The following is a 25,331-nucleotide window of genomic DNA, read 5'->3' as shown; positions in this document are numbered from 1 at the left end:
CATACAAGATGAACTTGTTGACAAGCAACGGCAAGCCAAACAAGGCTGCATTATCGGTATCAGAGACTCCTTTGTGCCGCTATTGCACAAAAACGATTGCGAGCAACATCGAATTTCGATTCGCAATTGGTACAGAAACGATCGTATTCTTTCACCGTTGAGGATTTTTACGATCCTCCGCGGTAATATGTGCTCGGGCTGGAATCGCTATCGAACGACGATAAAGATTTTGATTTTTTGCAACGGTGCCGCGAGGTCTGCTCGCCCTATCGTTATCTAACGATTAACGTTCCGCGACAAAACTCTGGCCACATGTTTTCAGCGAGAAATTACTTATCGCGAGAGCAATTACTGCGCAAACACTCGTTTAATCCTACCGGGATAATTTTTAAATCTCTGACGTTCATACCGGAACGCAATCAAAAGTTATCACTCGATACTGAATATGTATAGGTACAGATATCCGTTTCTTTATGTTTTTCCGCTTGCGTTGAAATACTTTGCAATGCAAAATTAACAGTTTCGCGCGCAAAATAGCAAGAGAAATCATTTATCGATTATCGAAGAAAAAATATAATATCTATCGATAACCTTCGAGTTTGGAAATAGTGTTACTTTAGAGAAATTGTTTTCTTATCGTTGTTTGTCACGCCGAACAGAGTTTCGTCGTAACATCAATACGAAATTCTGATACGAAATTATATTTAGGCGTTACAACCGAAAGAATACATCTCTTATACTGATTAGATCTATATCGCGGTGACGAACACGTTCGATAATGTCACCAATGTCTTGAACGATTGTTATCGCACGCAGCTATTAACCGTTGTTTACGATAAGCCTCGGTAAATTACCCCAACGGTGCGAGCAACAGCGCACAGGAGACCCGATGGATCATATAAATAACGCCGTGGCCTTTTCGACAATGTCTATTTTCACGGCGGATATTTTCATCCGGCCAACCGATTTAACCGAAAACTATTTTATTCGAACGACACGCGCGGCGACTTCGATCCGTGCTGTTTCGACACGGACACCCCGGCATCACCGCGATACGACGCGCAAAATTCAAAATTCTCGGTCACGTTTCTAGTCGACCTCGACTTTTCGTACAAATACGAGCGAGTCTCGATTCTGCGTTTCCTTTCGAATGGTCGAATCGCGTGTAATACTATCGAGTGGAGGTTTCGTGACGAACAACGTTGGTCTCTATTGCGATCGCGTGCTTTATTGCACGACACGGTCGTCGATGGAACACTCTCGGAGCAAGTACGAGAATCGTCGCTTAATCCTTTAAACGCTGCTACCGCAGGAGTAACTCTATACTTGTTTTAAACGCGACACAATTTGCAAAAGTGCAATAGCAAGATCTTGGTCGTTTGTATTCGGTTATCCAGATACTCTGCTATCCGAACAAACTGCTGTATCAAAACATTTCTGATTTTCTTCTATCGCACAGTGCCCGATCGCAATCATTATATACGACAATCGATAATATAAGTAAGCGTGATATATGCTAGATTTATATAATATTACACACTGCTGTTTCAGCTTTTACGGTTCAAGATAACATGTACGAACGCCGCACGATTATATAATCATTCGTTCGTATTTATGTATGCGTGCGCGCTTACGTAGGTACACGAGATGGAGCACTTAAAACAAATTGCTAGGATAACTCGTGTTTAGTTTGAAAGATAGAAAAGAATGTTTTCAGTAAAAGTTGCTTGGTTTCATAGGAAACACAAAGCGATAACGTTTTTTCGGTTCTTCTTAACAACGTGAAGATCATTTCAAGGTAAATGATTTTTCTTTTAAAACAGAACGATATATGTTTATATTTATCTTCTAACAAATGATTCTAAGAAAGGAGAGTATTTTGTTTTAAAAAGCAGATCTACTAGATTTCGTATGTATCGCGACTAATCGATACTCAGAGAACGCGTCTTATTGTTAGTCGCTAATCCTCGAGAAAATGTCTGGTGCGATTTACTGGTTGGTTGTGCAGCGGCTGGTTCCTCGCGGCTGTCACATGCGAAGCTGTCAACGGGGTCGTCGGTGCAATAAAGAACAACTAATAAAACGATAAGCGTCGCGTTCTCGAATTACAACGCGCACATGCACGCAGTTGCAACGCGCTGCATGGTTACAGTTACGTAAAGTAAATCTTCTCGTGACTGGAAACGTTGAAACAACCAAATTGCGATCGAGAGAGAATATTCGAAAATGCCCCGACCGATCGACGAAATGCATATGCAATTGATCGCCATAACAAATCGCGACTTTTGACATTACAGTTAACGCAGAGAACTTTATTCGAGGCGACTCGCGCGTAGAATTGCTGCAAAGTCGCATTAAAATGTTTACAGTTTCATTGTGAAAGTAAAAAGTAACAGTGCAGTGTTATCGACAAGCCGCTTTCAGTTTCAATGTCAAGTGCATATTACGTGGTCTCTTCATTAGGACATGAAGTCATTTCTCGTATCAGGTAGATAGAACGAATACCCTGGTAAACAGTCGCAATTAAGCTGATTATTTTCAACGTCTCGTGTCGAGTATTTCAGACATTTTCCATCGCGAATACTCGGTTGTTTACGCTCCGTGCATCGATAACGAATTTAATTATTTAATATAACTGTGGTCCGGAACTGCATAAACAGTTTGAAGATTCGTGTATAGATAGTATACAAGATCTTTCGATAGACTGTAAAAAAAGGATAAAGGGGAGACTGTAATCTAGACCACTTTTTCTAAACTTATCAAGCTCGATAATATGGATTTCTAAAATAGACCGATAAAAGCACAAGTTAGAGTGGATGGAATGTGCAAACCTCCAAGCAGCGCGTGTTTTGTTACTGATAACAGAAAATCCAGACTCTAGACCTACCAAACTTTGAAACGGATTCTTATTTCTCGACACTCGATGATATCATCCAGCTATTATTCCAAGGACGGTTGTCGGTGACTGTTAAGGCCCGTTAGAAAAGGTGCCGTGTATGTACAACCGATTCGGGCCGGGTGCAAAATCGATCGACTGCACATGTCGCGAAACATCGTTCTCGCGGCACGTGCCGAGAACTTTTGCACCCAGCGCGAAGGAAAACCAAAGGACGATCGGGACCAGGGGTATACAGGGCTCCGATCGCCGAAGGAGATCAATCGGTCAGTCAGTCTGTCAATCAACCAGCAAACAAACCACGCGTAAGAAACACTCCGAACGCAACCACACCTGTACAATCAGTATTTCAATTAAATTGTAGCTACATGTTAAAGAAGTGTGTCAAAAATCATATCCCTTCACACCCTTCGCACATTAATTTGTACGGAGAATTAGCGCGTTGCACCAGGACAGATCGTCATCCAGCGTCGCAACAGTGACGTCGATACGAAATATATGATATCTTGTTTATACTTGCTTCCGCAGCAAAGGAATTTATGACATAATTTGTAATTTGTCTATATCGTAAATGTAGCCTACGGTGGTGTATCGGGCTAGCCAGAATATATCAGCAGAACGTTTTCGCGTTAGCTGTAAACGAACGCGCGCGTGCCAATTTTCTGAGATCATTTCGAACGATCCCGTACATCGGCCGTGTGATAGACGCGAAGCGATTAACATTCAAAATATTTGCACGACGGTTGCTCGCAAGCGACGCAACGACAACGTTTCTCAATCGTAGGATACGCGTTACGTAAAGAGCATCTCCGCGCGACAACCATGCGCGAACAATACGCGTACGTGGAAACTTCTATGTACGACAGATCGAGCTCGGCTCTCGAGGACGTTATCTCGACGAGTTCGAAGAAAACCGACGACGCGAAAAGCCGAGCCACCGATGACGCAACAAAGCACTCGCCGTGAAACAGCAAAGCGACCAGCACGCCGCCATTCACGCTAATTACGCCGATCAATCTACGATTCTGTCGGAAACGATTTTTCTTCGGCAGACAATAAATTATCATCGTATCCTGCGGACGAGGTGCGTTTTTACGGCCGCAAAATACCTTGCTACAGGATCCTCGTAATTCGCGTGCGTGCGTGTCTCGCACGATATCGCGATAACGCACATCCCGGGCTTGGAAAGTTCGATTACAGTATCTCGACTGGCATGCGACGATCCCAAAGCGGGAAAGTTGTCGATAAACCTGGCTACGTTCGCTTCGAGATCTGTATTCCGTAAAATAGATGTTTCTACGCGCGTAAATCGTGCCATTGCCGCGAGCATGTTGCGACAGAGTTAGACGAAAAACCACAAAATAACCAAACGTCCTGTTTACCTGCGGCATTCGTGCCAAAATCACGCGTCAATACGCAAGGCTGCGATTCCGTGTTTACTCCCTCATGGTGATTAAATTTACCCAAAATAGCAATACAGATAGATGCGAAGGGGGAGATAAAACGATCTTTTGATACAAATATGTATCGAAAGAATGTATGTTTGTCGGGGCATTATGCTGTTTTCACAATGTCATCGTCGTTGGAAACGTTTCAGCCAACAACGCCACGCGATTTTGACTGGCATCGATATGTCGGTTTACTTGGCAAAAGACCAAACCATGAATCGTGTCGCGTAAAGTTGGTAAACGCGGAACGCGGAACGCGGAACGCGGAACGCGGAACGCGACCCGAGATGAGCCACCGGTGGCATTGTTCGTTACAAAATCGTTTAATTCGCTCGGCGACGATCCGAAAAATGGCTCAACTTTGTCACAAGTTAACCGACAAACTTTAAAGCTGGTTACGCTTTCGTTCTCGTTGGTCCACCGAGAAAAAAATGAGACGCGAGCACGCGGTGTTTTGCGCCCCCGATCGACGTTGGCAGTCGCCGTCGCTTTCACACCCCATTGCGAGCAACTCGTAAACGCGGTGCGACGCAACGTGCAAAAAGACAGAGAACACCCCTTCGGGAAAACAGAAACCGATGTTGCGCGCTTTTATCGTGTCTCTAGAGCGTACCATGGGATACGAACGACGAAAATAGAACGTCGTCGCATGGTAAACAGCGGCCGGACACCAAGACTGCCGGAGAAACTTGTGGAATACATATATTGGCACTGCGCGGAATAAAGGAACTCTGACTTTGAACCGTGGTTCCCGTTTGTCGAATTTATTCGAGTAAGTTTAAGTAGAATTGAAACACTGGTGAACGATTAGGGGACGTGTAATTGATTTTTCGTTTCCCAGCGGTGAAAAGAGAAAGGATATATTGTCGGTTATCGAATCGTGACTCGAATATACCCCATTTAGATCGGCGTGTCGGACTCCTTCGTTTGAACGGTGATTCGTTAACCTAAAAATACCGTGCTCCTCTATAAGTATCCTAGCTAGAAACCGGGGGTTGATAACAGATGCAAAACGAACCGTGCAACTCCCACGCATCGTGGACAGGTAATTCCGTTGACTCAATAAACGAACGCCCAACAGACAGACGGACTGCCGAACACATATATGTATGTATATATTCTCTGGTTGGAATAAAATAGTTTCCTGCGAAATCACTCGATTTGCATGCGCATAGATGAATAATGCACGACCGTCGCAGCGAGTTGGTTCACGCGTTTTGGATGTTACGTGACCGTTAGAATACGATTATTGTTCTATCAGTAACAATAAGAACGATCGAATCGCCAAAGTATGCCGTCAACGACCTATATGTATTATCGTTTTTTGGAGGTCCATGTATAATTATCCTAATTTCCTGTCTACGAGTGCTGGAAGAGGTAAGATGAACGACGATCGCCATAAAGGTATAGCGAATTCTTCGAAGCATAGACAAGTGATAGTATGTTAATTTGTCACCCTTGCGGGTCAAACATGAATACGTGTTATTCTCCGCTCGTTTCAGGCTCGCGTATCAAGTCAATTAAAAATGCGACTCGTTACCGAATGTTTGTAATTAAGATTATGCCTCTGGGCGGTTCTGTTGAACCATACGACTGTTATTTTTGGTGAGTTCGCTGGATGATTTTATTGTAATCCGTGCGTGAGAATTGCGCAAACGGAGCAACGGGAAATCGCGCGGTAAAACCAGTCACCATTCAAGGTCTACCGTTGCTGGAAAGATATTTCGCTCCGAGTGTCCATAGCACGCGGGACAAATACACCATTGTGTGCGGTCTCGTACTGGCCGAATCGAATACGTAATCGCCGGCGAGTTTTATGTACACGCGCGTACACTTATCACGGAGGAGCGTCGGTGATGTAATCGGTAACGTAAACCGCGGGGCGACGCCGGGTCTGCTGGAGTCGGCCGATGGCCAACAACCAATGGGAAAACGTGGCACGTTCGTTCCTCGGCCCGTGTTACGATCCTTTCGCTGGCCTCGTTCTCTAGCTCGCGTTTATGCCCGCACCAGGATCAAGGATACCACGCTGGTAAGAATTAGTTTGGCAACAATTCAGTTTCGGTTAAATTTCATTGCTCTTTTTCCAGTGAACCGTTCTTGGCCATTCCCTGGAGAACAAATCTGGACGAACCTTGATAATCTCTCGTGTTTGTTGTCGTGTACGTGATTTGGCACACGACGCATTTGCCGATACGTTTATTTAGGTTTTTACATGGAACGTTGTCCTCGTTTCGGTACGATTTTCCTCCTAAGGATCATGCACATCCTTATGAAAATACGATCACCGTAGAATATTTTCGAATAATTTTATGCACGTTCGTAGACGACATTAATTCATTCATTCTCGTTTCAAGAGAAAGTCACTAGCATCGGCTTCCTCTTACAGAAACGCTCGTAGTTGTCGCTTTCCCTTATATCGGAAAATGAATTAACGTCTTGGAGTCTGCATATTACGCTTATTATAAAGATTAAATCGATATGTTTCGGAAATCTATCTTGATACCTGAATACGCCACGATGTTTCTTAAAACGTCTTTGACGACTTTTTCTTACTTGGAATTTTTAAATTAGCAAGATCGTATCAGGCATGACGCACCGATACAACTCTGCTCCCTATTTACGCGCATGTCCAATCTATGATGGCGGATAGAATAGATATAGCGAAGTATTGAAGTCGCGCTCCGATGACACAGAAAGCGAAAGCGTTAAGGGAATAAATCGGCAAACGTATTTCTCCCTATGCAATTCCTAACCCTTGGTGCTTGCTCAGTCACCGAATCTAAATAATTTTTGCTCCTGACGTTCGAGCATGTTATTTCTTGTACGATCACGAGACATTACTTCTTCCATAAAGCGTGTCTAGATCGTGATTGCATGCAACTCGGAAGCAGTAAAAGTATTTCAGGCGTCTACGAGAAAGTCGAGTAAAAAGCAGAAAAAGTCAGTCTAGCAAGTTAATTGCTCCATTTAAAACCGAGTGCTTCATTCATAATAAAACCTAGTCGTTTAGATAGCAGCACGGTATTATCTCCGCGTCGATTACGTTGCAACGACTCGCAACACTTTGCTAGGCCGAAACTGAAATTCTAAACGACCAGCGTACTACGTGTATTTTATGCGAGAAGAGAAGGAGCGACCCACTTAAAATTTTCACATGGTTAGAATTTTCTACCAGTTGCCGCAAACACTTTCGTTTCTAGCCTCGAATACTACTTTATCCACTTATCTTGATATATATATTTACAATTAGATTTTATTTATTTATCGTTTGTACTATTTATTTGTAAACTTCTTCCAACGGGAATTACATCTTGGCGAAAAGTACGCTGCAAAGGCAGCCAGAAGAATCAAACTGGAAATTTTGATGCCCGGTAGAATCGATAATGCTGACTCTGGAAACGTAGCGAATGCATTAAAGCGGCAACTTAGGCGGGGCGGGGCGAGGCGAGGCGAGGCGAGGCGAGGCGAGGCGATGCGAGACTCAAGGAGATTCGTTATTTGCATAGAGTATCGCTGTGTCGCCTTTTCAATGGTTCGTTCTTCCGCGCGACGGGAATTTGTTCGCGAAGAAGCAAACAATAAGAGCACGGATTGCTCTCTGCTTATCAAGACTCGTAAAAGGCGACGCGACGAAATCTAACGAAGCTGAAGAGATGGAAAAACGCAGTAGACGGTTCGCGTACTTGTAATTTGTCGTGAAATAAAATGCAACAACCAACTTCCGCGTTGCGAAACGATATGCAGCGAACGAAAGAAAAATGTCCTCGTTACACCAATAGCCGGAAACCAGTCGCGATGCTATTAGCCGCGTTGGCATTTAACGCCGTGGTTGACGGTTGTCAGCGAAATTGGATAATATCACCGCGGAATTTCAATCTTCCCATTTCCTGTCCCGCTACCCGCTGTATTTCCTACCGTGTTAATCGATCGACAGAATCGGAACGCGTCTATTTAAGTATCACCTTCGTCGTTGCATCGATTATTGAATTCGCGTTAAACCGTTTTGCCCGCGAATGCGATGCGAAATTTCAACGGGCCGAAAGACCTTCGGCACAAAGCAGAGCTTCGACCTTCCCTCCACGCACACGGGTCTTTCGGGAAGTAGAAAAAGCACCGAATGGAAGTTTCTTTTCACGATGACCTGAAAAATCTAATAACGACATCCTTGACCCGATTCGTCTGCTCAGGCTCGTATTCGTTCGATAGTGGACGTCGGAGTAGAATATAAAGGCGGGTCTGCCCGTTATTAATATAAATGCAATATTATGTTGACATCCCAGCGATTCTCAGAGTGTCTTGGAATTTTTACCGTGTTCGAGGGATAACCGGGTAAACGGAAGTGCGCGGGGCGTTTGCTCCCGTTTCCAGGGCACTCCCAGCAGTCGGCAGCGATCGATCGCAGAGACGCGATAGAAAGCTATCCCGCTAAGACTGGTCGGATAAAATCAATGAAAGCGCGTCAGTGTTCACGGTCAATCGCGAAGACGCAAGAATTTCTGGCTCGATAGAAAAAACCAAAACGATTGATTTTATCGTCCGCGTGACCCGAGAGATTGCATCCAACTCTACCTTCTTCTCCCCGCCGAGGCGCTTTCCCTGAAATCCATTTAACGATCTCGCCAATCGGCACTCACGCAACCTAGTTTTCTAGTCGTCAGAATCAGTGACCACGACGCTACGTGCGACACGATCCGAGCGTAGAAAGTGATCGAGCGTTTCCGGCTCTCCCTGCAGGCGCCCGCGAGTCGGACGATAACGAAAGGGAAGATGCGAGAAAGAAGCTTCGAGTATTCGGGGAGGAGAGGAGGTATAACGAAGGCAGGAAATCGTGCGCTAGTGGTCGATTCGGTGCGAAGGCGAACGTGAACAAGTAGAGAGAAACCGAGAGGAAACAGCGCGGCGAGCCGAACGACATGGACAGGGACGTAGTCGTCGTCGTTCTCGAGCTGGCTCGAGGGAAAGCAGAAAAGAGTTTTGCTTCGACACGGTCGACTTGGCACACGTGTGTCCGCGAGCAGATGCTCGCACTTTTATACGAAGAGGATCGACGACCGTCACGAACTCGATAGAATCGCGGCTACTCGAGTCGAGTCGAGTCGAGTCGAGTCGAGTCGAGTCGAGTCGCTCGACGAATACAAAAAGAGGAAGAAAAAGACGAAGAAGCATGTGACGCGTGTGTGTCGGTGGAACTGGTGGGTATCGGAGGTGAGGTCGGGTAAAAGGAAGCTGTCTGCGCGATAGATAGCTGCTCGAACCAGAGAGGAGTCTATAGGCACAGCTTGGCTCGTCTCCAGGGCATTGTCTTTTTACGATGACAAGTAGCCCCGAGGACTGATGCCTAGTCGGAGGAAGGGTAGCCTCCGGAGAAGGAGAACCGCGGACCGGGGAAGAACGGAAAACACACCGCGGTCTATGAATGCTCCGACCTGGAACGGATCATCGAGGGTCAACGTTCGAACGAGAAGGAGATACATACACTTTTTATTTTTTTTGTTCGTTGCATTTAGATCCGAGTATAAATATAAACGGAATCGGTGTACGGCTGTGGCCGACGCGAGTCAAAGGAAATAACGATGAACGAAAGCTCGTCGCATCGCCGAACGAACGTTCGCGCCTTGTCGCGAGAGACTCGCGGAGCGAACGTTGTTTAACAGAGACCGTTGCCTTTAAGCGGCAAGCGCGACGTGGATTTTTAATCCGAGGAATGGGTACGCAACGACGCTCGTCGCATTTCGATGCGCATGAAATGCATGCCGGTAGCCTATTATCGTTGTATGCGCGACCTCGGGCAACGCGTGAATTGCGATCCGTCGACGCAAGGACTGGAAAAGCCGCGCAAACGCAGTAATGGTCGTTGGAAACATCTTATCCGTTCGTTCGGTCGATAGTAATTTCTTTTACCAACGGCACGACGATTCATCACGGTAGACGCAAAATAGGAACGACGAGTTACGATGGAAAAGCTTCGACGAGAAATTCTTCCGTTCCGTTCGACGTCGCGCGTCGTCCCGCCGATGCGACGGGCGGAAACGAAATTACACGGCGATCGATCGAAAGGTAAATTATTTGATTCCGGCAACGGAACTCGAACACCGGTATTCGCACCTTTCGACAGGCACCTAGCCAGGAATTTGCTTCGTTGGCTGAAATAAGTAACCGCTCGCGCGACGCCGCGCCAGCGCGATCGTGAAAGTGCGTAGTCACGTGTTGTCTGTGCGTAATGGCGGTGCATGGCTTATTGCACTGCGAATGCATTCCTTGCTCTTTTCGGCCGAGATCGCCTTTGTACCAAAACAAACAACAAACATCGTTACATATTTTACATAGTTGTTCAAGAACCTCGTTCGATCAATTAAGTCTAAGAAACTGGTTCGTCTTGTTTATAAACGAAGCAATCCGTATTCCGATTATTCAATCTTCGCTAAACTCCGATCAGAATGTAAATATCCTGCTAAAGAATGTTGATCCGGGCATGTTTGTTAAATACAAGCGATGCACTAAAATGTTTCAAGAAACGTACGGGAAAATGTTTAGAATGCAAACGAGTTACGCATCGACGAGAGCGCATTTTATGAATATTGGCATATTTGACGTTTTCTCTGGTCGTTGCAAGACGCGTATAACGCTTGACGCAGTCCAATTAATTTCACCATTATTCTCCGGTAACGAGCCAATTCCCGTCGCTCGCATACTTCCACTCTCAATTGCAAAATCAGTCGCGCGGGTTATGTTACGCGATTCGCTCAACTATTGCACGGTGCACAAGGTTTCCACGGTGCAACGAAACGACTATGAAATTGCTCGGTGCCCGGCATTTAATCGCGAACGTCAGAATGCGTCGCGTTCACAACGAGATGGAAGTAACTATCTGAATGAGAGTAAAAGGAATCGATCGGAGCCGACAAACGTATAAATGTGACAGGTTCGTTGGGTCGGTCGAACTCTGGGAAAATCATCCACCCTCGTGGATTCTAATTATCGAGTCGGAACAAAAGCTTCGCTTGTATTTTTCTCCTTTCATTACGGCGGAACTGAAACGCTTTCAGAAATAACCAACGTATAAACTAGGACAACGTGTGTGTACAACTTTTGTACAATATTCGTTACATGGAAATTTAAAAAATTTTTATCTTGGGAACATCCTCTATACCTATGATCGAAATTGCCCGTAAATGTATGTTGGTATTTGCATCGAGAAATGCTTTCATTTTAATTTCGCTCTTCGATTTTAGCTTCGACGAGCTAATAATACCGTCCTACTTCTAGATTGTTTGTGGGAGTGCATACATAAGAAAGTCAGTTCATAATCCAAGGTCTGTATATCGCAAACGCTTGTATCAAGAAATATGTATAGTTTATCTCGAGAAACATTTCTTTTCGTGTTTCGAAACCCTCCCGCGTCCACTTTGGTTACTTTTTATTACATTCTCTTCGACTATCCTTTAATTATGTTCAAGTTTGATGTCGCGCGTAGTACGAATAAAATTCGTAATCTGTCAAATGCCATGAACGATGATATTTAGTTGCTTCCGAGCTTTCATTCCCGGTGGGCGCCGCGACGCGACGTCGCGTCGTTGCGTTAGAAGCGAGAAAACATGCTGCTCGACCGAGACGACTGATTCTTTTAACGAGTTCCAATTGAAAGAAAATGATGTAATAAAAACGTAATATAAACGACAGTGCACCCTTCGTAAAAAGGCGTCGAACACGATTACACCACGGATGACCGCTGCTTTGTAATTCTAATTTACGTTTCCGCTCCCGAGGCTGACCCCGTTCAGGTGGCATCGTTGAATCGCACATTCGTCCAAGAAACGAAGTTACGAATACTCGGTTGTAATTCGCACAAGAATCTGTATGCCTTCGATTTCCGAGAATGCATTCTATCTACGCGATACTTGATTCTAGGCGTCCAAGACCCTGAGTGGAGGTTCTTCTAGGTTCTAGTCGGCTTCTCGTCTAATTTACCAAACGCGTTGCGTCGCCAATTACTGTCGGTTGGTTCGTTAATAAGTTTAGATCATGGACACGCTAATATTTTCGATCGCGTTCGCGGGTGTGAGTTAGTTTTCCAATCGGCAACCAATCGCGCCAATGGTTCGCGCTTCGTCTCGTTCGATATAGAAATATTCCCGTTTCCCGGTATATTTACAGAGAGTCACATAGCTGGCAACTGACAACAAGACATCGCGAACCACTGCGTCGGATGAAAATAGAAATCGTAATCGGGGCAAGGTGCGGAAAGCTCGTACCCTCCACGTGGTGTAGTCGTGTTTCTTTTGTTTCGACGACCCGTGTTCGACCACGATCGCTGGCAAATGTTTACTCAGCCGTCCCCATTAATTTTTCGAGTTGATCGGATTTGATTAGGCCTGGATAATAGTCGATTTTCCGACAAGATGCGATTCTTTTCGGGGAAGAAACTATATATGTATCGCGATACATCGTTTCCGCTCGTACTCCCATTCCCTTTCAGTTTATCGTCGAGAACATATTATCAAGCAGTGACGGCTGCGCGTGTGTATGGCGTTACTAACAGAACCGTGGAAAGCGACGGTGATGTCATTATCCGATATAGACATGTAATCACGGATTCCTTTATTAGCTTTAAAAGTGAAATTAGCACTGCAACACATTTTTTCCAACACACGTTTCTATAGAAAGCCTTTCTCTCCCTCTTTTTTCTAGTAAATTGCGTGAAGTTACAGCCACGCTTTAGACGTGTACCACTTCGCTCGATACTCTCACCGTTCACAGAAAAAACCTTCTTACGGAAGTGTCGCCGATTGGCAACGCTCGAGCTTTCGTAATATTTATACATACAGAGACGGGAAAGCGACAGAAACGAGAGACCGATGAAATTACCAAACCAGTTGTGTCGCGACGAGCAATTGCACAAATTCGCTACGAGTTTTCTATCAATATCTATCCATGTCCGAGAATTCCTCGATCATAAACACGGAACAGACTGAAACCGGGAAATCGAGCGTCCCTGGAGTTGCTCGCGAAAGTGTTCGACTGCGAGCCGAACTGTTAGCAGAGACCTTATGTCTCGTTTATGTCGCTTTAACTTTAAGCTAGACTGGAGGGAGAAAAAGTTGAACCATTCGGAGATAGAACGAGAGCAATGTAATTCGGAGAGAGTGTGGCAAGGGTGTCGTGGGAGGTGGCGGATCGATAGCATGACCTTGAGACTCGTCGTCACCTCGATACGTCCGAGCAACCTCTGATTTTCATAAAAGAGAATTGCCGTTGAGAAAAGAGGACAGTACGTGGACGTATCCAAACGCGCGAGTTCTCTGGATCGGCGACTTCTTGGAGGGGATAGGGCGAGGGAAGAGAAACGAACCAAGAGAAAGATGGCGGGAGTCGAGCGAAAAGGGTAAAACACGATCACCGACGGAGTGTAAGGGAAGAGCTAAAAGAAAACAGGCCAAAAGTAAACCAAACGATCTTACGACGTCGCTGGCGTATGTCGTTTTATTTCGAGACACGCTATCACGACCGGTCGCCGAATATACTTTTCTCGCTCCGGGCATGGCTATTTTTGCATACCGTGTCCGCGATAATGCACGCTTCTGCCGATCGCTGGCATCGCTGACATACGGCCATTTTGGATACGATGACGTCAATGACAAAATCTGCGAGGCGACCACGGAGAAAGGCGTGTCGTCCGACGCGTTGCCTCGATCCGACATTTTTCCTTCTATGATCATGGAACCGCATAATCTCGATCAGCGACTCGATTTTTTAAAGGCTCTCTCTTTCTCCTCTTCCGGACGTATCTTTTGCAACCCCGATGTAATGGATCGAGCATGTAGCAGTTTCGAGGTTTTTTTTTTTCTTAGGGAATGAAAAAAGCAAAAAAGCATACTTGGAGCCGAATTCATTTTCATTCATAGCAAACGGGTTCTCGTGCAACAAAAGGTGTACGCTCGAGAACGCTCGAGAACGCTCGAGAACGCTCGAGAACGCTCGTGCAGGGCGAACGAGCATTCACCGGCCAATGTAATGTCACGTTCTCGTCGAAACGGGGAAACTTGTACGTACATCCGGTGCATGGTATTGTGCAGCGTCACGAACGACTGCACGTTCATGGTTTCCACGTATCGGGTTGAAACGAAAGCTCTTGTTCTTCGTTTCTTGATTCTACTTTTCGCTCAATGGAGTTTCAACGCTTTTGTGCCTAGGTCAGGCTTTAATCGCTCGGTAGTTTGAGACACACGGAGGCAGGGGTTACGTTTTATAGGCGTATTCATAGTAAGACAAAGAAACAAGAACGTGTTCATTTTTACACGCAATAATAACGAAATAACGAGTTTAGAAAACCGAGAGGCATCAAATCGTCGTTACAATTGGCAGAAAGCGGTGAAACTTTCCTTCTCGTTCGCGCTGCACGCGTAAAGCGACAACTAGTAGATAGCTATCGAGTAGTGTCCCGTAGAGACAGCGGTCGCTTCCTTACGGTGGCCGCGGAATTTAGATAGCGACGCGTCTCTTCCGGTTACACCGCTTACGTAGCGCGTAAAGCGTTACGTAACGCGCGAGTATAAGCGTAACGATCTATCGGATCTACTTACGCACCATACGGTGCGGGTGAACGTTCGATAATATTCGTGCGCGTTCGGATCCTATCACGGCTGCCCTTGCAAAACGACCACTCTACAATGTCGTGCTCTGGCTACATCTGTTCTACGAACTTTTACCATCTAAATCGTGTCTACTCTTGTTTTTATTACATAGCATTATTTTTCTAACTTGTCAACAACTGCTATGTAACAGAAAATATTTTGTCGGATGATGCAAGGGAAGTACATATTTACAACTGTGTTAGACACGCAACATCGTTGCGACATCACGTCAACGATTTAAAAAAGTTAACCGTACTAGGAAAAATTATTCTATCCTCGATATTAAAGTCGATACCGCGTCAACCACAATCTGAACGATGAATTAAAAATAACGATTCCGTAAAATGAAACACGTAACTAAGCAAGCGATATGCTCGCTAGTAGATTTGACCGCTTTGGCCAATCGTACGCCACGGCCGAAACTGTGTCTGAGCCGAGGTGGAACTGAACCACTGCGACCAATCGGACACGCATTTCTTAGATTCCTCGAACAGACTTCCCACAGCATGTGATTTGGCGAGCTTGGCTTGTCTCGTAGAAGCTTCTAACGAGTCCGAATCTACTCGTAGATACCTTTCTCATGGCTTGCCGAATCTCGGATCTGTCAAAGATAAGCGAGCTCGATTTATTGGTCGATAAAGACGCGAACGCATCCGGTGCCTATGCAAGAAATCAAAACCAGAATTCTCTTTCGTGTATATAGAATTGAACATAATAAAGAACGCCTGTCCACACGAGACTTTTCAGATACTACTATTCAATGTATCGGACGAATGCATCTGCATGTACTTACTTGATTGTTCGGACAGAGTTGTTTTCACAATAAAAGTATGCAAATTCCTGATTACGCTTATGAATAATCGGAGGTCAAAAGAAGCAACGTTCGTATAATTCTCGTATGACGTCTTGCGAATCGTAGATAAACACTGTATAACTTGATACGGCATGTTAAAATAAATTAAAAGGTTTCAACGAACATGTGGCTGAGAAGAATATTTAGAAAGCGCCCTAACAAAACCCTGAGGATCTCTGTCACTTCCTATCGAACACCATCCTTAACGCGACGTTTAAACCTTGAAAATAGCATTCCGGCTGCACCTTTCGTCTTCGCGTACTCTATTCTCTTGTATCTTATCTGTTGGAGCAAACGAATATGTATTTACATACTTTGTACGTGCAGTGCTACAAAGTTTGCACGGTAGAGACTTTAAGAAAAACACTCTGTGCGTTATATAACAATGTCTCGGAACGTTTTCTGAAAGAGTCCGGGAATAGCAATGTTTCGTTTTCCGGTAATTTCTATCTAAATGTACAGTTGTAGATACTAACAATTTATTAACATCCTGTGTAATTTTGCTTTCAATAACATCCTGCAGCGATCACACGCGTTCAGAATGCTTTCACGCGTCACCGAAATTGACAAATTAACGAACATACACGAAGATGACGCACGTTCTCCGATAAATCTTCGACAGTCGACGCGGTCGCGTTATTTACAAGCGCGAATCATCCCAATTAAACGATTCTTTGAAAGACTCTACCGAAAAAAAGCCTGTTGCATCGTAAATGGTCAGCCAAAAATCAATCCGCGTCACCGAGCACTGAAACCCGATAGAATGCGTTTCGATTGGCAGTACGAAATTCTGAGTCACGCCCGTGAATAAACGCGTCTCTTTGGCTGTTGTTCTTTGGTCTCTGCTCATCCGTTTGAATCCCCGTCGATCGGGCGAGTCATTCTCCGACGTTAATGCGTCAGACACGCGGCGTCTTCGGGAGGAAATCAGGACGTCGGAAGACAAACCTGGTCTCCCGGATTTCATTTTATCCCGTTACCGGACTTTGACATAGATTACGATCCGTTTTCCGTTCCCGTTTCCCATCTTCGTGCACGGCGAACCGTTTGTGCGCGCAACTCGGTCTCTACGCGTCCACTCAGTGACCTGAATCCAACCTGCGCGTGGATATTTCTCGGTGGTCGCGTTGCCCGTCAACCTCGATTAATTCTATTGCCAAAAAATGATCGGTGTATCGGTCGGACGCCACGGACCGTGACTATCGGTGCCGTTCTTGTCCCTCCGGGGAAACGAGCGAATATATCTTTGTATCGGTCTGTGGCGAAAACCGGTGAAACTCCAACACGCCTCGAAACGCCTAAGTTCAAATCGGCCGCGACACTCTGCTCGCTGTTTATCTTTTCGTGAAAGTAGATTCTCTCTCTCTCTCTTTTCCCCCCGTTTTCTTGGCGGTACGCCGAGCAGTAATTTCGTCCTTATACAGCGAGATTACGTGCGCGAAGACCGACCGTTGTGCATTCTTTCCCACCACGAAAGGACATTATGCATAAATAACGTGCCTAGTGTGTGCTGGCGCACGCGCGCCGCGTTACTTTTCCGCGGCGAGAAATTATTGCGGATCGCCAGCACTGGGAAATGGGTGTGGTAAATAAAGCGATTTCGTTGGTTCTCTACCAGCCGGGCTGGGTGAACGATTTTCGATAAATCATAGATTCGATCGAGACGGAGCCAGGATGATTGAAAACAAATTACCGGTATCCGTCGAAACGTTCTTCGAGAGGTTTTACAAGGAGGTAATCATCGATCTCTATCTACCGTCGATCGGCATTCTTCGATAGAATGTTTAGATCGTTCGTGTCGGCAACAAATAATACCGGTTTCGGAAGTGTCTTTTCGATAAGTTGTGCCGGATCTCTCTCCGGCCGCCAGTCCGACCGAGTGACTTCATATCTATTTTCAGTAGCGACGGATATTTAATATCAGACATCCGCTGTAATGGGACCTGAGATCGCGTTGCGATAGTTTGGTACAAACAAACGTAATTGTTATCTCGCGTGTCTTATTTAACTACGGTGCGAACCAAGTATGCGATACGAGAATCGCACGACTGCTTCCACGTAAATGTCCAATTTGTATCGAGTGTCGAGTCCGCGAGTCGGAGGCACGAATATTAGCGAGTGAAAATATCAGGAGAATTTTATGGCGGCGCGGCGTAGTGCCTGGCCGTAACAGTAGTCGTTGCAAAGATACGACACCCGACAAGCTGCTGCCCTTAAGATCGTGAGAACAACGTGCGTGTAGACTACACAAACAATGATAGGGACCGCTAGTTCGAGTTCTTTGCCGAGGGACGATTTAGCATGCCACGCAAATTCGAATCGTAACGTAACTTGATTCGTTCTCCGGCGTTTAAAAACGAACCACAGTTATACTACTCGCGAAACACGCGTCGGTGAAATTCCTTCAAATTCTACGTCGCGAGCTATTTATCTAAAGTTCCAATTCGTGGATCGAGGTCGGACTGGACGGCTTTTTGCAAAAGAGAAACGAGAAAAAAACACGATAACGATTTGATAACCGGGGATCGCGCGATCTTCATTTCCCTTAGGAGCGAACCGACATTTAAGCGAATTCTACATCAGTGTGTATAGGGGAAAGCACGTTTTCCCATAGCCAGTATAAATATTAGATCCATTCGTAAATTACCTTCTGTTTCAAGCGATCCATTAATGAATTCTTATTTACGAATGAAACGCGAATGGAAATTTACGAACGAAATTAACATTTGTATTCGTTAGTGGTGAATAAAATTTATTCAACTTTGACGTTCGTTTACGCGAGTTTTCACAACACGCCGCGTATTGGACTTTCAGCTTTGCACGATTAATTTCGTGACAACTAAGTAGTCATCGTGTAATGCGAAAACTTGGCAATTTGCTGCATCACACATGGATCAAAATAACTTTCGTAATCGACGACACATACGACATAAGAAAATATTGAAAAGTACATGAATGTGTCTACTCAAAAACATTTACAGAATTGAATGTAAAACGAATAACAAAGATTTTATAAATCGAGGCAGAGCGATCGCCTCGAAAATAGCAGATAAATATTGAAATTCATGCAACGAACAAAGTAACCCATTCGATAAGATGAACCCCACTGTCCGCGGCTCGTGCTCGACTTGTCGTGTAATCGTCGGTCTTCTACCGTCAATCTACTCTTGTCACGATCGCAAGACTTCCACGTTAAACTTTGCTCGTTGCTAAGCGACCACTCCTTCCTCTTGTTAATACGATGCAAGAAACGAGGTCTTGCATCTATCGACGTTCTACCGAACAAGCCAAGATTCACCGATGGAAAAAAGTCGGAGGCAAAGAGTATAGCCGAATAAAGCTTCATCCGTCCCAAGTCGAATTTCATTTATTATGGTCGTTTTTGACCACCTTATTCGGCCATACCTTTTGTCTATCGACATTGCTTGCCACCGTCGCGTAATTACACGGTGGTATTGATATTCGCAGGAGCTTCGAGACGATCTATTTGGAATTTCAATTGGCTATTCGCGAATGAACAGAAACGTGCCCGCTTGAGTAATATTATATCGATTGCCGTTACTTGTTTCCCGACACAAGTACACTTGTCGTTACGCCATTCATTTTTATTGCGTTTCGCGCGAAACTATTTAATCGCAACGACATTTGGACCGGTTTCCCATAATGTTCCCATTGGTGAGTAATTCTTCGGGATCAAAGCGACCGAAGATTGCCCGAATAATGCGCGCGCAACATCGTTATTTTCAATACGGTAGATTTGTGGGCGTTGTTCCACTATTATGTCGGGCAAACTGAAATTGGGTCGACGAGGTGTCGGTACCGTGTAACGAACTGGGTCGCGGCGATCGTTTGCGACCTACGCCGCAGTAATCGGCCTCCGTTCGTTTTGAAAATATTTATTGCGCGTCGGAGAAAGTGAACTAGGCGTTGACGCGAAATAGCCGACATCGGAATTTGCTTGGCCGATTATCTTATCGCGTAAACAGAAGTTCGTTTTGCGTGCGCAAACAAACAGGTCTTGCCAGAACTCATATTATTATCTATTCAATTTCTGTCTTTACGTATTTGCTTCTATTTCGATCGGAAAATTTTCACTTTTCTTGTTTCAAGTTCGGTCAGCCGATATTTGTTTTCACAACTGTTACGTTCGAACGTAAACAGCAATGGAGATAAGTCCGTTTTAATTATACGAAATAAAATTATCTCGGTTATCCAAGTATTGCTTGCTAACCTTTCTAAGCATTCTTTCGTCGTTTATCGATAGCAATTCGAAACACGAATGGATTGCAGGTACTGTTCCTCTAAAACAAAAGCTTCTTGTTTACAGGAAATTGACGTTAAGTAGGAAGCGACAAGGTATTTTCGTTGCTCGAAATAAACGTGTTAATCGTTAATTCCGAAGACGTGCCACGGAAGCGGGGAGGGATACGAAAAATCTGTCAAGTTAAATCAAGGACGGATGTACGGATATACTTGAGCGGTTGACCTTGCACTTGATGAAGCTATCCACGTGGACTATATCCGAGCGATGACGGCATCGATGATGTCGGAGTAACGACAGACTTTCGATTTCGTTCTCTTTTGAGGTGTTCTTCGCACGAGTCCTTGACTGGGTCCACTACGATAACGCTATTCGCGTAGTAAAAGTGCCGTCTTATCGCGTTCACGCGTTCGCGCGTTCGGTGCTATCGTTCTCTTGTTCGCATCCGAGAGGTGAATCATATTACCGTCGCCATCGTATCATTCGTATCATTCTTGTTTATGAATCTTCAATATTCGACAAAATCCGTTCGTTCGGTCTCGATTGTCGACGATGCACCGCGAGGAATAGTACACGACCGCGACAAAAGATACCATCGTATCTCTTCGACGCTGCTGCATCTCGTGCTTACATAGGTCAAACAATAACTCACGTACGAACAAACGACGCACCTAGACGCGCAGACTTTTAATTATCCTTTGAAACGAATCCATTGTTAAACGCGAAAAAAAGGACACTCGACGCCGTGTTCGTATCTCGTTGTAGAAAGAACGATCTCAAACAACCTGGGCGATTACCGAGGCAATTACGAAACGTCGTTTATCTATTATTTGCTCGACTATTCCACACCTAGATCGGCTACGACTCGGTCGAGGAACGAAGGCGGCCGAGAGACGCTTTTCGAAAGAAATCGGATCGGATCGGGAACGTGAGCGTATAGGAGGAATGCAAGTGCTCGCTAAAGGAAGCGTTTTAACGCGCTACGCTGGCAATTTATTTGCATCGCGCGCGCGCGGGCCACTGTGCCCGGTGATGAAGAAAATGCGTACACCAAAATATCGGACTCTTCTCTTTTTTCTCCTTTAGCAAACATAGTCGGCCGAGTAAACGGTTTGGGTAGGTACGTCTAACTCGATTAAACGATGCTTGACGTCGCGCCGTGCGTACCAAGTGCCCCGGAAAAAAAAACAGAGGCCTCGACAAACAGATCCGACACCTCCGACCGAAGCTAGCGCGCCTCGTACTTTCGAGCAGTCACGGCGTTCGTAAATCAAAGAGAAATCGAGCGAAACGAACGCGCGTTACGAATACGATTCCGCACGATGCTAAAAGTGATCCGGAGGGTCAAAAATGGGTGGCCTTCGGGACGATCGTAGGCCAACGACACCTGAATAACACGACGGCACAAACATTCGTGCCCCCTTGAATATTTAATAGGCTCCGATATACGAGTTTTTGCACCAGGACAGCGACGTTTACTTTGACGAACACATATATTACCGACGACTCCCGCTCTTCATCTCTCTCACAGTTTCTCGAAAGCAAAATAACTCGATGCGAATCAATTATGCAAACGTCGTAAGCGATCAGGTACGTTCGTCGGGCGATAGAAGAGGAAGACCTCTGGCGGTGCTCTTTCCAACAGTATCTTATACGTTGCGTCGTGGTCGTGGTCGTTGTTTATTTTCGCAAAATTGGAGCAATAAAATGCGTGCGCATTTTGATGCTCTTAATTCGAGATACATACATAATTCCAATACACAGATGCACGCGAGAGGTTTCCGCGCAGCTCCCAAGTATCGAGTTACGAAAGGTGTACGTCGAGTACACTTGCTGGGTCTCCCTCTGCTGGCTAGTATAGCGAGACCGACCAGCAACGGCTCGAGAGAACCAGGCTTCTGCGACCGATTCTAGAAAAACTTGTCCGTTCGTCGGTACAGCGACCCATACACGGTGGAGGTTTACCGTAGTTTTGCCCGCAGGTTTGGCCGCCGATCGTCTTTCTCGCAAAAAAGACCAACGAGAAGGGTGGACGGATAAACCCGCGGGAATACCTCCGACAAACTTACTACAGCTGGAACGTAGACAACTACCAAGAACAAGAGGAAACCTTCGGCTTTATCGATATATGTATATATATTGCATCGTTGCATCGACCGCACAATGTTGACAACCTCAACGAGATGTATTTTCGTGGACCGAGCTAGACGAACCTCTTTGTGTCGCGAACGATGCGTGTTGTCGGCCATGGTCGGTAAGGGGGGTGTGTGATGGAGGAGTACGAGGGGTGGGCGGGGCAGAGCGAAAGAGGGCTGGAGGGAACGGTAGGGGTAAAGACTATATTGATCACTGACCTTTCCTGCGGCCGAATGGTCCGAAGAACGTGCCATTCTTGCCGATGACGTTATCCTCGATGTACTTAAACAGTTTCGTGGTATCCTCCCCTTTTCTAGCGGCGATCGACCTGATAGGGCGCGATGGCGCGGTTCTCTGGCTGACGCTGCTGACCGTACTTTGGGCGACGATGTTGGTCGTCGTCGGCGTGGACGTGGTGGCCGTGGTCGACGCAGACGTCGACGCTACGGCGACCGACGGTGCGACCAGGCCCGCGCAACTAGCACTTCCAGTCGTTGGACACGTCGTTTCCTCCGCGAGGGAATTGATCCTTCGTTGCGATCCGCTCCAACTCTTGCCACACGAGATCTTCACCGAGCAGCTCATTCTCTCATAGTAGTCGCGATTCTCTCGGTGTGCATAGTAAGAGGAGGCAGGAAGTGACGTTCGCGGTAACTCACTCGACCGTTTCATGCACTCCAAGGGACAGCGAAACCGAGAATAGAAGCGTCGTTCAACCGGAGAACAACAGGAGCATCGTTTGGATCCAAACGGAAAAGAAACGACGATGATCCAATCTCGGTTTCCTTTTCTCTGCTTTAATTACTCTGCTGATCGGCACGTGTTTAACGCGAAGACGTTAATTAGAACCGTATGACGCGGCGACGATTATCGTACCTCGACCGACGTACTCCAACAGTTATTGAAAACGAAACGCGAGCGTATCGCGTGCCGTCTAATTCTCCGCGCAAACGACGGAGAGAGTAATTAAAGATGTTTCTAAATATTTTTCACCTTTTTTCGATGTACCAAACTTTCAATCGATCTCGACGACCCAACGGTTTTACGGTTGTCGCGCACTTGGTTTTCACTCTTCTTCGATTCCGTTTCGTTGTATATGAATTTGAAACGATAGCGCGATAATAGTAGAGTTCCTAAGTATACGACTACTTCCGCGATACTACTCGGTCAAGCAACATGCGCTACTGATACAACCTCCTTCGAAGTTGAGGCGAGACTGAATGTCTAGCGGACGAGCTGCCCGGTTCGCCAATGACGTCACATGGCCACGCAGGCGCCGTTGAGTCTCGCTTCGCTTCGGGGCATTTTCTCTGGGTTAGCTGTATGCGGTACCGCGAAAACCTGGAGCACGCTTTTTCGCCAAATTCTTTTCCGATTCATCTTAAATCGCACGACAAATTTCACGTTTACTTCTTCTATTGTTCCGAGAAATAATAGGTATATCTACTATGGTCAACAAACACAGCAAAAAGAAAACATTCGGTTACACGATTGTTTCCTTCTCTTCTTTTATGTACGTCGTAACTACATGTTTCGAGTACGCTTCGCTACAGGTTATACCAGATGGGGGAAGAAACGGGAAGGAGAATTGTTCCTTTTAGTTAAAATAAATATGATTCCTTCCGAAGCAGAATCTTATTTTTATTGTATATGTACATATATCGTTATATGTATGTTGAAGTAGTGGGGAATTGATTGGTTTTACTGGGATTTCGAACAAACCTCGACAAACATGGAATCGATAAGGATGAGATCAATGAAGTCGATAAAAAAATACTCGTATATGCGCACACACGCGCGTATACGTCAGAGACACGCGTCCATGACGTTCTCACGTGTAAAAACTTAAACTACTTATATCTTGAAAACGAAATCGCAGACTGCAAAATAGTAGAGTATTTTATAAATACTGTAGGCATGTTTATAAGTCAAATCATCGATACAACTGAGATTTTTCGTTTGTTATTGTAAACATATTTCGATACATTATAAACTACAAGATAAGTTTAAATAAATTCAACATCGATTCGATTATGATTGCTGCGAATGCGTTTCAAGTAGATATCGCTCGTGAAAAAAGACGATACGATAGTTTGGCGGGAGTTGTTTATATTAAGCACGTAATATAGAGCTCGATATCAGCTAGCGTCGTGATGTCATCGTAACGAGACAGAACGGAGAAAAGTGCTTAAGCTTCAGAAGTTAAAATTGTATATGCATCATCTAAACTATCGATTCTTCTTCCTAACTTACGATCGCTGAATTGCGCGAGATGGAGGAATAGGTATACATACGAACAAGTTCAACGATCGATTAGTTGATTTTGCGAAGATTATCTTCTTAATCGAGAAGCCCGTTTCAAGCGTTTTAGTCGATTTTCGAGTTTAGAATAATTCGAATTGATTGACTCTAACACGAATTTATATTTACGCAATGTAATCCGCATCCGCTTTTATAGTCATAGATCCCTTTTCCACCATGGGGATACATTTTCATTCGGCGTGTAGAGCCTTGCGTGTTCTGCACTTACGATCAGACGCCATATGGCCCGATACGGCGAATATAGGTCACGCCAAGACACGTGTGTTTTTTCACTAGGTAGAAAACAATTACGACTATTTGGCACATTTAACGCATTGACAAAAAAAACAACGCGTGTATAAACATGTGCTGAAAAATAAAATATCTTTACATTTTTTATGCCCTCGCGACGATCGTAAAAATAAATAAAGTGATTGGAACAATGAATAAAAATGTTTGATTTTTTTAAACGAGTATTCGGACGAACAAAGCCACGAGCAAACGCCAGTTTACGAATGTATTTAAAAATGTTTATATTGGTCATTCGCGAGTAAAATTTATTCAATTCTGGCCTCCATAAATATTTACCAATGAAATTTCGTAGCTGTCACCTTTCCTTCTTGTATTTTTCAGAAATATCGCGCATCGAAATAACGCGATTTTCCAAGAAATGAGTCATGTGAAATGCATCGATCGAATCGATGAACAAGGCGATTACGTCCTTAAAATCTATTCCATGCACAGGGACAGCGTATAATGTGCAATTCTTTCATCATATCCGAATAAAAGATGTAAAGAATCG

General features: G+C 45.1%; 1 protein-coding gene across 1 annotated transcript in view; it reads right to left on the bottom strand.

The window, feature by feature from the left end:
- Positions 1–23,612, bottom strand: part of LOC122397878 — a 41,103-nt gene extending 17,491 nt beyond the window's left edge. Inside the window, exon 1 of the mRNA XM_043397341.1 lies at positions 22,447–23,612. Coding sequence (XP_043253276.1) covers positions 22,447–22,900 — 454 coding nt within the window. The 5' untranslated portion in view covers positions 22,901–23,612. The remainder of the gene's footprint in view (positions 1–22,446) is intronic.
- Positions 23,613–25,331: the final 1,719 nt, after the last annotated feature.

The sequence above is a fragment of the Colletes gigas genome, unplaced genomic scaffold (assembly GCF_013123115.1).
Source record: "Colletes gigas isolate AHSC1104 unplaced genomic scaffold, ASM1312311v1 Colletes_gigas_Sc00010, whole genome shotgun sequence".
Taxonomy (NCBI): domain Eukaryota; kingdom Metazoa; phylum Arthropoda; class Insecta; order Hymenoptera; family Colletidae; genus Colletes; species Colletes gigas.
Note: the sequence above shows the minus strand (reverse complement) of the source record. Positions and strands in the feature narration are given on the sequence as shown.